Genomic DNA, 14,069 nt, shown 5'->3' on the forward strand with positions numbered 1-14,069 from the left:
CGGTTGGGGGGTCGGGGCATTAAAAAGGTTGAGAATCACTGCTCTATTGTCTCTTTGCTTCCTGGGGAAGGGCCCTTCCCTCCTGTGATTCCGGACTACATTCAGTGGTGGGATTCAGCCAGTTCGCACCCCTTCAGCAGAACCCGTAGCTAATTTTTTGTTGCCCAGGCCCAGGATGGACTTCTGGAAAAGGCACCCACACAGAGAACTGGTTATTCACATATTTGAATCCCATCACTGACTACATTCCACCATATATATTCCATTCTTCAAATAAATGTATACGTGGATCTATGACCTAGGGATTATGACTTATAATCAACAGTCCCCTTTGTGCTATGTGGCAAACTATTTTTAAAACTGACAGAAGTTGGCATAATTCCACAGCTTGATACCACATAGATTTATGGGGACAGTCCAAATAAAATTCCCAGCTGATAGTCATACTGGAGGATTATGTTTTTATTTTTATGTTTAAAGTTAGAAAGTGCATTGGATAACACAAAGTCCTTGAGCTCACATAAATAACTCTCTGACACCAATCACTTACAGCAGACATTTATGATAGGTAATATGTATGGATAAGTACAGATGTCACAAAATTATTAACTTGATACCTTACCTGTTATATATGTAAGGGCATCCCAGGGTATTTTTCCTTCTTGGCAATAAAGATTGAGATTTAATAAGGCACATTCTCTGTCACTGTCATTAAATTCATAACATATGTTCCAACCAAGGGGTCCAAATTTTTTCCTTTCCTTGAAGATTAAAGAAATTAATTTTTGGGGTAAGTGTTGAAGAAACATAAAAATAATAATAAGAAGAAATCCATAAAAACCCCTGAAAGAATTATTCAGTTCCTTCACAATTTCTATAGTTTTTTCCCCAGATTCTAGTCCGTAGGTTCCCATGGATTATTTCACTTAGTGATAATATCAGATTTTCATTGTGATACGTAATTGTATCAACAGAAGATACGTTTGTCCTAGAAAACTGACAAAATAGCTCCTGCTTTTCTGAAGAATGGGATGGAAGAGCTATTTCCTCTTTAGTTGCTTTTTCTAGCTGTACCTAGTTTTCTCTTGAGATTTATATTACCAGAGGAAAATCAGTGATCCAGAGGCTACAAAGTGAATGGCAGTGATTAAGAAACTAAAAAGAATTATATAACACAACTTTACATGCACTGATTAGAAAACAAATCAAGGCTTTTCCTGACATTCTATTTTCAACAGAAACCTCAACAGAAATTTTCTATTTTTTTAAAAATTTATTTTTGAGTAAAAAGCAGCAGATGAAAACCTGACTAGAATGTTATCCTGGAATGTTATTCCAGAAATCTTGGGAAAGCATTTTTGAACAATTTTCACCAAAATACAAAAACTGTTAAAGATGGCTGCGATTAGATGTTTCTTTATATTTCTCCCACCTTCCTTCTTCTGCAAATAGCAGAAGTGTGTAGTTTTCTACTATGCCACTTGGAGAAAGGAACAGATTATAATCTTCTTCTCTAAAGATGATACTGCATCTGATGCAGTCAGTTTTGATGCCCAGAAGCTTAACTGTGTTTTAGTGTAGAAGATTAATGCCCTGCTGAAAACAGTTACGCAAGGACAATCACAATCAATTTGACTACATCATAGGAAATAGATGGAGAAAAATAATCTTGTCTGCAAGGTCGCTTCCAGATGCAAATTGTGGAACTATTAAGCCTATTAAGTATTGATGTCAAATAAATATGAGTTTCACATAGAAAAATCAAAGGAAATAACATGGCAGCAATGTTCAATCACGAGTACAGACGGTCAGAATATCAAGTTCAATGTAAGATCAGCAGGTTTAGCATAGGCATAAGACAACTTGAGGAGAAATTCAAATAAATAAGAAACACTGAAAACTAAAGCAGAAAAAAACCATTCTTAAAATTTCAAAAGGAAACGATCCAAGTGGCTTTGAGGATGAGCTATTTTATTTGACAAAAAAAAAAAAGTCAGAGGATGAAAGCCTGGGCAACAATAAAGAAGTGTGATGTCTGAACACAGATTTTCAGTGTTAAGCACGTAAGGACAAAAAAGATATCTCAATCAAGAATGTCAACAACGTTAGGAAAATAACAAGAAAAGAAAAATGAGAGGCATTTTTAAAATGAGAGGTAGCACCAGAAAATTTACAGCAAAGGAGGAACGTTCAATCATAGAAGAGGTCTAACAGAGACAAATGAGGTTAAGGGAAGATGGAAAGACTATTCTAAAACCCTTTACAAATGGGATTATAGAATGACAGAAACATTTATAGATAGGGCATATATTCAAGGACTGATTCCACTAGAGAGTGAGGTACAATAGACAATAGACTAGCTGTCAAATAGAAAAGTACAAGGCACAGAACTGAACTATTTAAAGCTTTAGAAGAAACCCTTAAAATTAAGAGCATTACACCAACTAATATGAAAGAAGAATGTATGGCTTAGAGATTGGAAATAGACACAATAATTGATTCAATAATATACTGAAGCACTCCTCACAAACTGTAAGCACGGTTGCTTAAAATCTTACAAAAACTAGAGAGCCAGACATGGACACAGAAATGCCAAATAAACAGGCACATTCCAGAATAAGCAATGAAACCCATCAGCTAACAAAAGATAATATAAAAACAGCAAGAAAATATAAGAATATTTTATTAATTAGAGCAACCTGTTGAATGTATAGTCCCTGAAAGAATGCAAAATACACTTCAGAGAAATGGGCACAGCAGACCTCTAATTATTTTTTTAAGGAATGTTTACGATGAATAAGAAGCTTCTGTAGGAACTGAATTTGAAGTACCCCCAGTTCAAAAAAGAGAAGAAAGTGAGCTAACGATCATCTTGTTCCTGATGTGTTTAACTAATACAAAATATATATTCAATGAATGAAAGGATTAGAAGGGATGATACTTGGAATCAAAAGTGGTCTTCAAACAGCTTACAATTATTAGGTGAAGTATAATCACCAAGGCCAAGTTAATGGCACCTAATTTGCTAACTTTTTCCTTTAATGTCCAGTTTGTATGGATGAGACCTCTTTTCTGCAACAACTGATTAAAACAGAATTGCCGATCCAAAGTCACACTATAGTTGCACAGTGGACTTAAATCCAGATCTCCCCCATGCAAGTCCAACCAGTTAGCCCCTATGCTTATATTCAATACCAGCTGGGTCATTGCTTAACACATGGATCATACCCAAGCTGAGATCAGGAATTCTCCTTTTGGTGTTTTCCAACATTCTTCATGCTTAGTTTTCTCATAAACAGCTAAGAGAATTTGAAGCAAAAAGGAATGGAGAAGAAATCTCAACTGAGATGAACGAATTGTGACATAAATATTTACGGAGTATGTTTCTTTTACAGCACTAAATTGGATTGGAGGAAATTAAATTGAAATGTTTCTGAGTGCAACAAGAAGAATGCAGATCTTCCACTCCAATAGATTATTGATAGAATTTTCTCTAATTGAAAACAGTTTTAGGTTGACTAGCATTTTACTGGAAGTTTGATATTATGATAGTCATATGAAGTGGAAAGTATGGCATTAGTCAAGGTAAGCCTCTTTTCCAAGGAAAATAGACTGTCAGCATAACATATAGAAACCTAAGGAAGAAGTTGGGAGGCAAAGCCTGCCTGCCCATGCCTTTAAGGCTTTTGCTTCAGCTGCCTCTGATATCATAAATAAAAAAATGTGATTCAATAAAAGAATGTATTTGATACTGCTGAGTAAAGAAGTCTTTGGAAAAAATACTTATATCAGAAACTAACATATGTGGCCAATGTTTTTTTTTTCTGTTAAGGGCTGAATTACTCAAATGGAGAGTAGGACTTGAGATTAAAGCAAGTAGTGAACGAAACCAGAGTCATAGAGGATGGAGATACACATTCTTTGTCTGACATATTTTTAAAATCTTTTTTGACATTATTCCCTTTTTTCCAAGCCGCATGCTGCAGTGGAAATGTAGTCTGCTTTCACCAGTGATCCGAACTGATCCTTTGCAGGCTGCTTTTTAAATTACGATGAAGGTTGCATGCAACACAAAGGCTACGGCTCAGATGAATGTTACCAGATCAATAAACAATAAAATGAATACAGTAGGCTTCATGGACACTGTTGTTCTGAGCTAATATATGAGTGTTAATTATCTGTGCGTGACCCATTCCTCAGAATGGAGTGATGAATCTGAAACAATCTGGCCATTCTGAAGATGATTTACCTGTTTGTGGGTTTAATAGTCCCGAACTGGAGAGGTTAGGACTGTGCCCAGAAACACAAATAACTTACAATCCTTGAGGATTTATTTCAAGAGACAATCAACTCACTTCCAGATTGACTGGCTCAATGTGTTTTCAGAGAAAATAAAAGGAACATTTTGAAGAATGCTCCAGGAGTAAAAACTATAAGTTTTGCACATCCTTGATATTAATATGCCTATAAAAATAGCACTGTTCCTCATGACTTCCATGTACACAGATGGTCACGATTAATTATTACTTAATATATTCTTAGAGTAGGCGATACCTGAATAATTGCGTGGAAAAAACAAATACCAAAAATGATTTTTCTCCAGGTTTTGCCCAAGATATTTTCTTCAAAAAATGATGGAGTCATTTCTGTGAAGGCTCTTCTGATGTTTGCCCGTAGACCTTTAGGGGGTTCATTTGTTACCTGAATGGAAAAAATATATGTATACACACGTTATCAGATTGATTTTCAAATATATGTTTTAACAGCTTCCAGATATTATTCCTATGATGCTTTTATAAAGTTATGTAATGTGAAATAGCTATGAAGTAGTGGTAATTCACACACATCATGCCTCATTGCATTTATTCATTTGCCCAGCTACAGGACTAGGTTTTCCAGTTGTGCACTGTGTTGTCAAGTTAATGCATGAATTAATAGCTATCTGTATGCAAATAGCATTTTCTAGTCAGAGGGAAGCTCTCAGTTTTTAACCAAGTTAATATATGTGATTACTTATCCCAAGTAGCATAAAGAAATGAAAAGTTACCTTCTGAAAGTAAGGATACGTATAGCAGGAAAAAATGAATCTGCTTACATAAGTGATAAATAAGGAGGAATTGTAATTAGAACTCAGACATAAAGTTGCTTTTTTACTGTTTTCAAATACAGGTAGCCCTCAACTGATGACCACAACTGAGCCCAAAATTTCTGTTAAGTGAGACATTTGTTAAGTGAGTTTTGCTCCATTTTACGACTTTCCTTCTCACAGCTGTTCAGCGAATCACTGCAGTTGCGTAAGTTAGTAACCCAGTGGTTAAATGAATCTGGCTTTCCCATTCAGAAGGTCACAAAAAGGGATCACATGACCTTGGGGCTCAGCATCTGAATTTTGATCATATGATCATGGGGATGCTGCAAATGTCGTAACTGTGAAAAATGATCGCAAGTCTTTGAATGGTCACTAAATGAACTGCTGTAAGTCGAGGACTACCTGAACCATTTGAAGTACTTGTCTGACATAAGCCTGTTTTTGTGGGCAGAAAGAATTTTAATCAGAGGTACAATAACTAAAATCAGTGGCAGAGATTTTTCCATATTTTTGGAGAAGGCTAAATGATTATTCTCACCGATATTCATTGTGGCCAATGAAGAAGGAAAGAAACAGTTCTTCCCTTCTAAGGGGGTGATCTGGAGTGATCTGTGATCTAGAATAGGATTGGAGAATGTATTCCAAATTTCAGAGATACTACTGCTTTATTGAACAGTGAAATATGAATGGTAATGAGAACTTCACACTTCTGGAAAGTGAAGTGTTCATATTCTCAGTCTTAAAAATCCTCAAACTTTTCACCCTCAGAAGACTGGCTAATGCCCCCCCCCCAGTCTGTGAGTACTGAGTTGTGATTCCCCAGGACAAAAAAGAGTGTCCATCCCTGGCATAGATAAAAATAACCCCCAGAATAACTTTGTTTCCAGTGAATGAGGAATAAACATGGGCCTTTTGACTTTGTTTATGGGACAGGCACAAGAACATGTGGCCTGTATTTCAAATGACTGATTGCCAAAGCAGGAATTTAAAAATTACTAAGTGTGAAAGTATTTACTTGTTATGGCATACCAAAGTGTATTACAGCTATTGTCTGAACATGAGGAATTACTCAAGGAACTGTTTCACCCCACTGGGACCGGCCCACCCCGCCTGCACAAGCAGAGGAGGCATGCTGCAGGCCCCATCAGATCCAGGAAAGGGACCTTCTCCGCCGTGGCTCCTGCACTTAGAAGAATGGTGGGATTCAAATATGTGAACAACCGGTTCTCTGTGTGGATGCCGCTTCCGGAAGTCCATTCTGGGCCTGGGCAACAAAACATTAGCTACCGGTTCTGCTGAAGTGGTGCGAACTGGCTGAATCCCACCAGTGACTTAGAAACATCTTACTCTTGAGGTGAGATTGGCTTTCATCCTTCAGACCTTTCACAAGAGCCTGAAGTCCTGGCTCTGCCAGATGACTTCGGACCCCAATGATTGTTGATAAATTAAGAGACAATCTCACCTCCTCCTCGCTCATCCTGTTCACTCCCTTCTCATTTAATAACTAAATATTTATTTTGACTGTGATTTCTGTTTTTATTATTTTAGAAATAAATATCTCTTTTAAGATTTTAGTGTTTTAATGTTGTAAATCGTCACAAGACGTAAGTTGCCACAAGATGGGTGGCAAATAAATTTAATAAACAAACAAACAAATAAGTAAACATGGCCTCGTATTTGTCATTTGCCTTTTTTTATTCATTGTCTTTTAAATGAGCCCTATAGGCTTCTCTTTACTTGCTTGATTTCCTGGGATTTCTTTGTAAACTAAGAGGCACTCGGGGATCTGTAACCAAAGTGAGGCCACTTAAAAGCAATCACGTTCAGAACATACTGTCTGTCTCCCCGTTCCAATAGGATACCAGGTACTAGGCACTGGGTAAATCCCCATATGGTGCCAGGAAAGCATTCAGATCTCTCAGCTGCCAAGGTCAGGCCATCTTAATTTGACAACCGCCTTTGCAGAAGTTTGTTGACAACAGTAATGTGCAGCTTCAGCTGACAGTGAACTGACTATAGCAAAGGATTTAGAACACTGTGCTCCATTTTTAGACTGCATACCTTTTGTTCCAATGGGAACACTATTAGAATCCACAGTCTGGCAATGACATACAGGATGGCCAGCAGGCTGGATCATACACTAACGAAAACTCTAGCTTGTTCTTACAGCATAGTCTCAAAGAAAGCTTATACATTCAGGCACAATCAGAAGAAGCATAATTTGTCACTGACATGGTCTCCTGTAGGATCATTCCCCTCCCCCCCTTCCTCTGACTTTGCTGTCTAGATTGTTGGTAGATCTCAAATCCAAAAACAGAATTATATAATTTTTACACCTCCAAGCAGATTTTCGATAATATTATATGTGTCTGTTCATTCATACATCGCTGCACTACGCAGCGATGAGGGCTTGCTATAAACAGAGCTGGCATTTACCAATACCAAACCGAGACCAGGGGTTGTATTCTGTTAAGGCATCCAGTCTCATATTGCATTGCTGAGATACCTTTTTGGGCCGTGCAGATAAAAACTTCATTCATTCCTAGGCTTTGCCCTCAGGACAGATAATAATGGCATCAGGAGCAGTCTTCACCTTTTTTTAGAAAATGGCACTTCATAGTTGATAAAGCAGTTCATAATTAAACTTAGGGTGCCTTTATAGTATGGAAACAACAATGTTTATGGAATAACTGTGCTCTCTGAAGAGGGCATGAATTATTTCCCTCACAACTTAATATTTTTTATCAGAAAAAGTCATGTTTGATGCACTGCAGCCTTGGATGAGCCTCAACATTTTATTCATGTGAATGATGTTTTATGTAAAACATAATAAAACAACTACTGTTATGTGCAAAAGCGATCAATTATACAGAAATTGTGGGACTATTTTTAATGGATTTGAGCAGCAGCTCTTTTGCTGACTGGATTTTAACTGGATGGACACTAATGAATTTGAGCATCAAAGTCAGAGAAACATTTATCAAGGGGAAGATGGGCAAAGAAAAAAAATCAAAAGGCAAAAGATAATGCTTCCAGTGGCTGCTTTGTGTCCCTTTCTGATGTACATCTGCTTTGAGTATGGCAGAACATCATCTTTTTTATAAAATCTCCCTAATCCTCATCGACTGAAATGAAAATCTAATACAAATTAAATAATGTAATTGCATTTATATAAATTCTTCCACTTCATCATGCCACTTTAGGTCCTCTCCTCATCTCACTGTGCTCTTCCATCATCATTTAGGTTATAAATTCCTACAGAATCTCTTTTGGATTTTGATGTTATTTTGTTACCTGAAAATAATTGGATGGAGCAAAGCTGACCAGTCTACAAAAGGAAGTTCTAATTGTTAGGGTGGTGTTTTTTTTTTATGCTCATTTTTTTTTTTATGCTGCTCATTGTTTTAAGAGGAAACAATTTTAGAAACAGTTAATTGCAGCTGCAGTGAATTCAATTTGTTCTGTATGCTGAAAATAATTTACTCTGAAACTGTATTTTCCATTTTATTTTTTTTTAAAAAAATAACTCTACCTTGACAGAATTCTGAAGGACAGTGACAGGGAAAGTAGTAGACGGCATGGAACTCAAATAGAGTCGGAAGCTTTCATGGATAGCGGCACCTGAAAAATATAGAATTTTTAATAATACATATGAACTAATATTTTAGACATTATGGATGCACCATAATGGCTTCTGATATAGTGAAACCAGAGACCATAAAATGCATTATATTTCATTCCCTGGTCTCTGAGACTACTTCAATGTCAGAGTGGAGGGGGAATATTATAATTGCTGTGGAGATGACGCAGCAGATTTCAGGGCTATTTTTTAAATATTGGGAAAAATTAAGATATGCAAGAGCCAAAAAAAGTTTTCTAGGAGAAGCTTCACTTTCCCATACTTAAATTCCCTCTTTCAGCTGGTATACAAATCCTTTAATAAAAGCTTTGAGAAGAAAAGGAGATAATCCTTCAAGTACCCTTTTGAAAGGCTGAATTCATCAAAAATCTGAGCTTTCCAACTGTGGAGGAAAAAAAATGGTCAACGAGCCAAACAAAATGCATTTTAAACTATTATGATCGTTGCTCACCAATTAGTATTCCTCACTTTTCAGCAGATTCTATTAAATAAAATTTAAACATGGGAAGCAATTTGAAAACTAATAATTCTAAATTGTTCATGCTGAATGTGTCCTAAGTTTATGTGATGAACATATGCTATATGCATTTCTGAAAGGTGGCAAAGCAACACAGAGTATCATTTTCACCTACAATAAAGATAGCTCTTGAGTTACAATTGAGTTTTGTGATCATTAAACGGCTTTTGCCAGAAACTGGAAGTAAATGCCAGTTTCTGTCAAAAATGTCATAAGTCACAATCGTGTAGTCCTGGGTTGCTACTAAGGATGTAGATGTGTGTGCATATTGCCAAGCATCCAAAATGCAGTCATAGGATTGTAGGTGGTGGTGGTAGTCCAGAGGTATTTGGTTGTAAGTACCCTTTAGGTGTATCCATTGTAACTCTGAATGGTCGCTAACTAACTGGTTTTAAGTCAAGGACTACCAGTACATGGATGAAACATTTTTTATCACAGGCCCAATGAGATACAACTTGGTTTCTTTCAAATAGAACAAAAGAAATACAGACTGTGTAGGACAGAGGTTAAAGGCCAAACTCAACATAATATAAATCTATTGACATAAAAAGATTGGGAAAGGATTGAAATATTCAGGAAATCACCAACCTTTCATCAACCTTTCTTTTAAATGTTACAATCTATCCCAACTCCAACATGGCCCCATTCTTATTTCTTTCAGATGAAGCATTCCTTGAGAAAGAAAAATAAATTAAAAATACTTACCTGGCTCTGTAAATGTTTTTATGAGCTCTTCCATTGGTAACATCCACGAAACAGCTAAATGGCAATTCTGAAGAAATATCCAATTTCCTGTTCTCAGTGCATCCTTAATCATTCTTTCAGCAATAGGTCCTTGTCCTTGTCCTAATGAAATTGATTGCACTCTGAAAATCAATGTGGTTTGTTAGTATTCATATTATATATATATATATGAAATACATTATTTAAATATTCTAATTCTTAATGATTAGCAGGTTCAATTATTTACATCTAAACATAAAAATAATTCAACTTTCACATAAACTGAGCAATCATTTATCCACTGAAACCAATGCAGGATGTTTTGTATGCTACATTATTATGAACCTGGACTACAATAAGAATCTTCTGAAAAGCAGTTTTATTATTTTATACCGAATACATTCCACACTCAGAGCTCACGTTACCTGCACTCTGTATTCATTAATTTCTTTTATTGTATTTATTTAAAACATTTGTACACGCCTCATTAAAAAGGTAAGAAGCGATTTTCAACAAAATTCGAACTAATGCAGTAAGTTTTTAAATGATTAATAAGCCTTTTTGTACAGGGGCCTCAACCAGTAGGAACAGCTATATATCTTTGAAATGGTGGGAAATCCTCAGGTTGGACTTGACAGGAATCAATTGTAAAACTCACATTATCTTCCTATGAAACCTGAAGTTGCCAAGCTCAAAGTGAAGGCACTAAAAACTTATTTTGAAAGTTCCATCAAAATTCTTAGGCATGACCCCCCCAAAAAGTATGTCTGCCCTCACTCATTCTTTGAACCCAATGAAGCACAAAAAGCTCTCCTCTGTTAGTTCTGAAAGTGGTACCAGCCATACTCAGCCTTTGAAACAAATAGTCAGACTTGAAACCCTGACTATTGAACAGTCCCATTAAAACAGCAAAAAGCAAAGGTTTTTTTACTAGGTTGTCCTTGGCTTGCTATCCAGATCTAAGACTGTTGTATCAGCAAAAGCAGCACCTCTGAATATGTCTATCCAACTATCATGGCTTCATTTTTTTTCTCAGTAAAAACCTTGAGATCTAAATACTTTTGGAGCTATGAATACATGCTACTATTTCTATTCTGCAAATGACTAAGGAAAAGGTAAATTTTCGCTTGTGTACTCCTTTGTGAGATAGATGGGCAGTTTTAAAACTTTGATGATAGATAGATAGATAGATAGATAGATAGATAGATAGATAGATAGATAAATAGATAGATAGATAGATAGACTGAAAAGATGCTTTTGTTTTTTTTTAAATCAGATTTTTTTAAATCTGATATGCATACCAGATAAACCAAAGCAGGGGACAAATGTTTGTGAACATTTTTATGCTGTTCACATTAGGGAAAAGCTGGGGACTCAAAATGTCCAGAGGAGGAAATATATCTTTAATATATACAAATCCAATGTGACAGTTTACTTGGCCGTGCTTTGGAACTGAAGCTAAAACAGTGCAGCTAAATACTGTCAGCCAGTGGCCAAATTATGACATATGAAAATTTAGCATAGTATTAATAAGTATAGGCAAATTTTAATTATTACTGCTCTATTTTTTTCTTCACATGATCTCTTTTATTATATTTTTAAAAATAGGGAACTAAGACAGTAAATGTGTCACTGCTTGAGATTTTGGCAGCTTCTCGTTTAAAATTATCAGCATTAAAATGTCACATCTGATTATCCAAGTTCAGAAAAGGCAAGACAGATGTCAGAAATAAAATATTTTTTTCTTTCCTATTGAGGCAACAGTTCTCATTAATAAATCCAATCAGAATTAAATGTTGCCACTATTGACAGAATATTACTTATTAGGAAGGAAGACTCCAGAAGAGTCTTAAATATAGGCAACCCTCTAAGTGGGGCACAGTGCTACTAAAAACTACATAACCTGGGGATGTTTAGCATTTTTTCTTATATTTTTCAAGGCAATTTTTTTCAAGAAGCCTACCATGTACATATATAATCCCACATTTTTAAAAAATATCTTAAAACACAATCTTGAATACAGCTGATTTTTTTTAAAAAAAGCATAGCTTTACATTTAAATGGTATTATGTCTCATATAGAATACAGAATGACAATCTATACCGTTCTGAATAATCTCGCTCTTTTGCAAATCTTTGGAAAGCCCCCATGGGGTCAGAGCCTGTACTTAAGATGAACACCAGCGGTGTGGCAGGAGACATATCTTGGTAAAGAGTTGCCAGATCAACTGGAGGATTCTCAATGAATTGTTTCCCAAGATTCTCTATTACAAACTCGGTAAGTGCTGACACGATCTAGAAATAGCAACACAGTTAATTTGCTAGCGCAAGAGCACAGGGAGTAAGCAAGCACACCTGATTCCACTATGACTAAAAATAAAAAAATGGAACAATCATTGCATTGACTTTTCCACCCTATTCAAATAAGGTTAAACGGGTTACTTATTTCAGTATGCAAGTAGTCCTAGACATATGACCACAATTGAACCCCAAATTTCAGTTGCTCAGCGAGACATTCGTTAAGTGAATTTTGCCTCATTTTACGACCTTTCTTGCCACGGTTGGTAAGTGAATCGCTGCAGTTGTTAGGTTAGTAACATAGCTGTTAAGTGAATCTGGCTTTCCCATTGACTTTGCTTGTCAGAAGGTCGCAAAAAAAGATCACATGATCCCGGGACACTGCCACCGTCATGAATACGAGTGAGTTGCCAAGACTATGAGGTTTGATCCTGTGATTATTGGGTTGCTGCAATGGTTGTAAGTGTGAAAAATGGTCATAAATCACTTTTTTTCAGTGCAGTTGTAACTTTGAACGGTCACCAAATGAACTGTTGTAAGTCAGGGACTAGCTATATTTTGTTTTGTATTTTGCTTTATTGCTATAGTGTCTAATCTCTCTGCTTGTTTGGAAACTACAGGTAGTTCCTGACTGCCTTGTTTAGTAACCATTCAGTTAGGACAGTTAAAAAAAAACCAATCAAAATCAAGTGACAAATTCTTGCATTGGATTTTATTTTTAACACAAGCTATGAGTTTCACTAGACTCTCCAAGGGGTCCAAGGACAAAAAGTTTAAGAACACCTAGTCCAGGGGTAGGCAACCTTGGTTCTTTTATGACTTGTGGACTTCAACTCCCAGAATTCCTGAGCCAGCCAAGCTGAGGAGAAAGGGAGAGGTTTCCAATCTGAGCCATGCTGGCTCAGGAATTCTGGGAGTTGAAGTCCGTGGGTCATAAAAGAGCCAAGGTTGCCTACCCCTGGACTAGTCTAAACCATTAACATCTTATTGTGAATGAAGGAGAGTAGCTTTTTTCTTCCTGCATGCCTCAAAGAACACTACTAATATAACAACAATGCCTTAAATTGTCAATAGAAAACTTACCTTCTCTTCCATAAAGCATTTCACTACAATTAATTTCTGGAAAATGGTCAGCCTATTATCCCAGGGAATGTATGGCTTCTCATCTTTTTTTTTCTTTTCATCAACTTCAGGTTTATAGCCTTCCCACTCTTCTGGATTGATATGAATATCAAGTTGCCCTAAAAAAAATTGTAATACCGGTAGTTTCAAGTCATTTCCACAATGAGGTTGATATGGCATTAGCAATATGTCTAATACTATCTCAGATGTATCATTAAAAAATATAGATCTTTTAAAAAATATGGCCATAATGATGTCTCACTGGAGATCATGTTCTAGTAAGTGTATGCTATTTATTTATTTATTTATTTATTTATTTATTTATTTATTTATGCAGCCATTCTATTCAGAATCAGTCATTGTGAATCAATCTGGATACACATTGGTTGATAAAACATACATGCCATTAAGACATATGTGTAAATATAAAAAAATGAAAACAACTAATAATAAATCAAAGTTACAATACAATTTATAAAAAAAATAAAATAAACCAGAAAAAACAAATAAAACAATTAAACTCATATAATTAATTCAAATTAAAATAAATTAAAGATTAAAATACCAAACTAATCAAATGCTCAATGGAAAAAAAATGGGTTGTCAATAGCTTCTGTAACATTAGAAAAGATGAAGAAAATCTTGACTTCTGGTTTGCCATCGCAGTATCTGCGGATGTAG

At 35.8% G+C, this 14,069-nt stretch overlaps 1 protein-coding gene across 1 annotated transcript in view; it reads right to left on the reverse strand.

Moving 5' to 3' along the window:
• Window positions 1-14,069, reverse strand: part of LOC120315406 (dynein heavy chain 6, axonemal-like) — a 169,826-nt gene that overhangs the window by 36,337 nt on the left and 119,420 nt on the right. Inside the window, exons 63-68 of the mRNA XM_039359700.1 lie at window positions 13,350-13,507; window positions 12,073-12,263; window positions 9,952-10,112; window positions 8,622-8,710; window positions 4,555-4,701; window positions 623-761 (exon numbers count right to left, since the gene is read on the reverse strand). Of these exons, the coding sequence (XP_039215634.1) occupies window positions 623-761; window positions 4,555-4,701; window positions 8,622-8,710; window positions 9,952-10,112; window positions 12,073-12,263; window positions 13,350-13,507 (885 nt within the window). The remainder of the gene's footprint in view (window positions 1-622; window positions 762-4,554; window positions 4,702-8,621; window positions 8,711-9,951; window positions 10,113-12,072; window positions 12,264-13,349; window positions 13,508-14,069) is intronic.

Source organism: Crotalus tigris, unplaced genomic scaffold, assembly GCF_016545835.1.
Source record: "Crotalus tigris isolate CLP2741 ecotype Arizona unplaced genomic scaffold, ASM1654583v1 scf7180000019100.1392032, whole genome shotgun sequence".
Taxonomy (NCBI): Eukaryota; Metazoa; Chordata; class Lepidosauria; order Squamata; family Viperidae; genus Crotalus; species Crotalus tigris.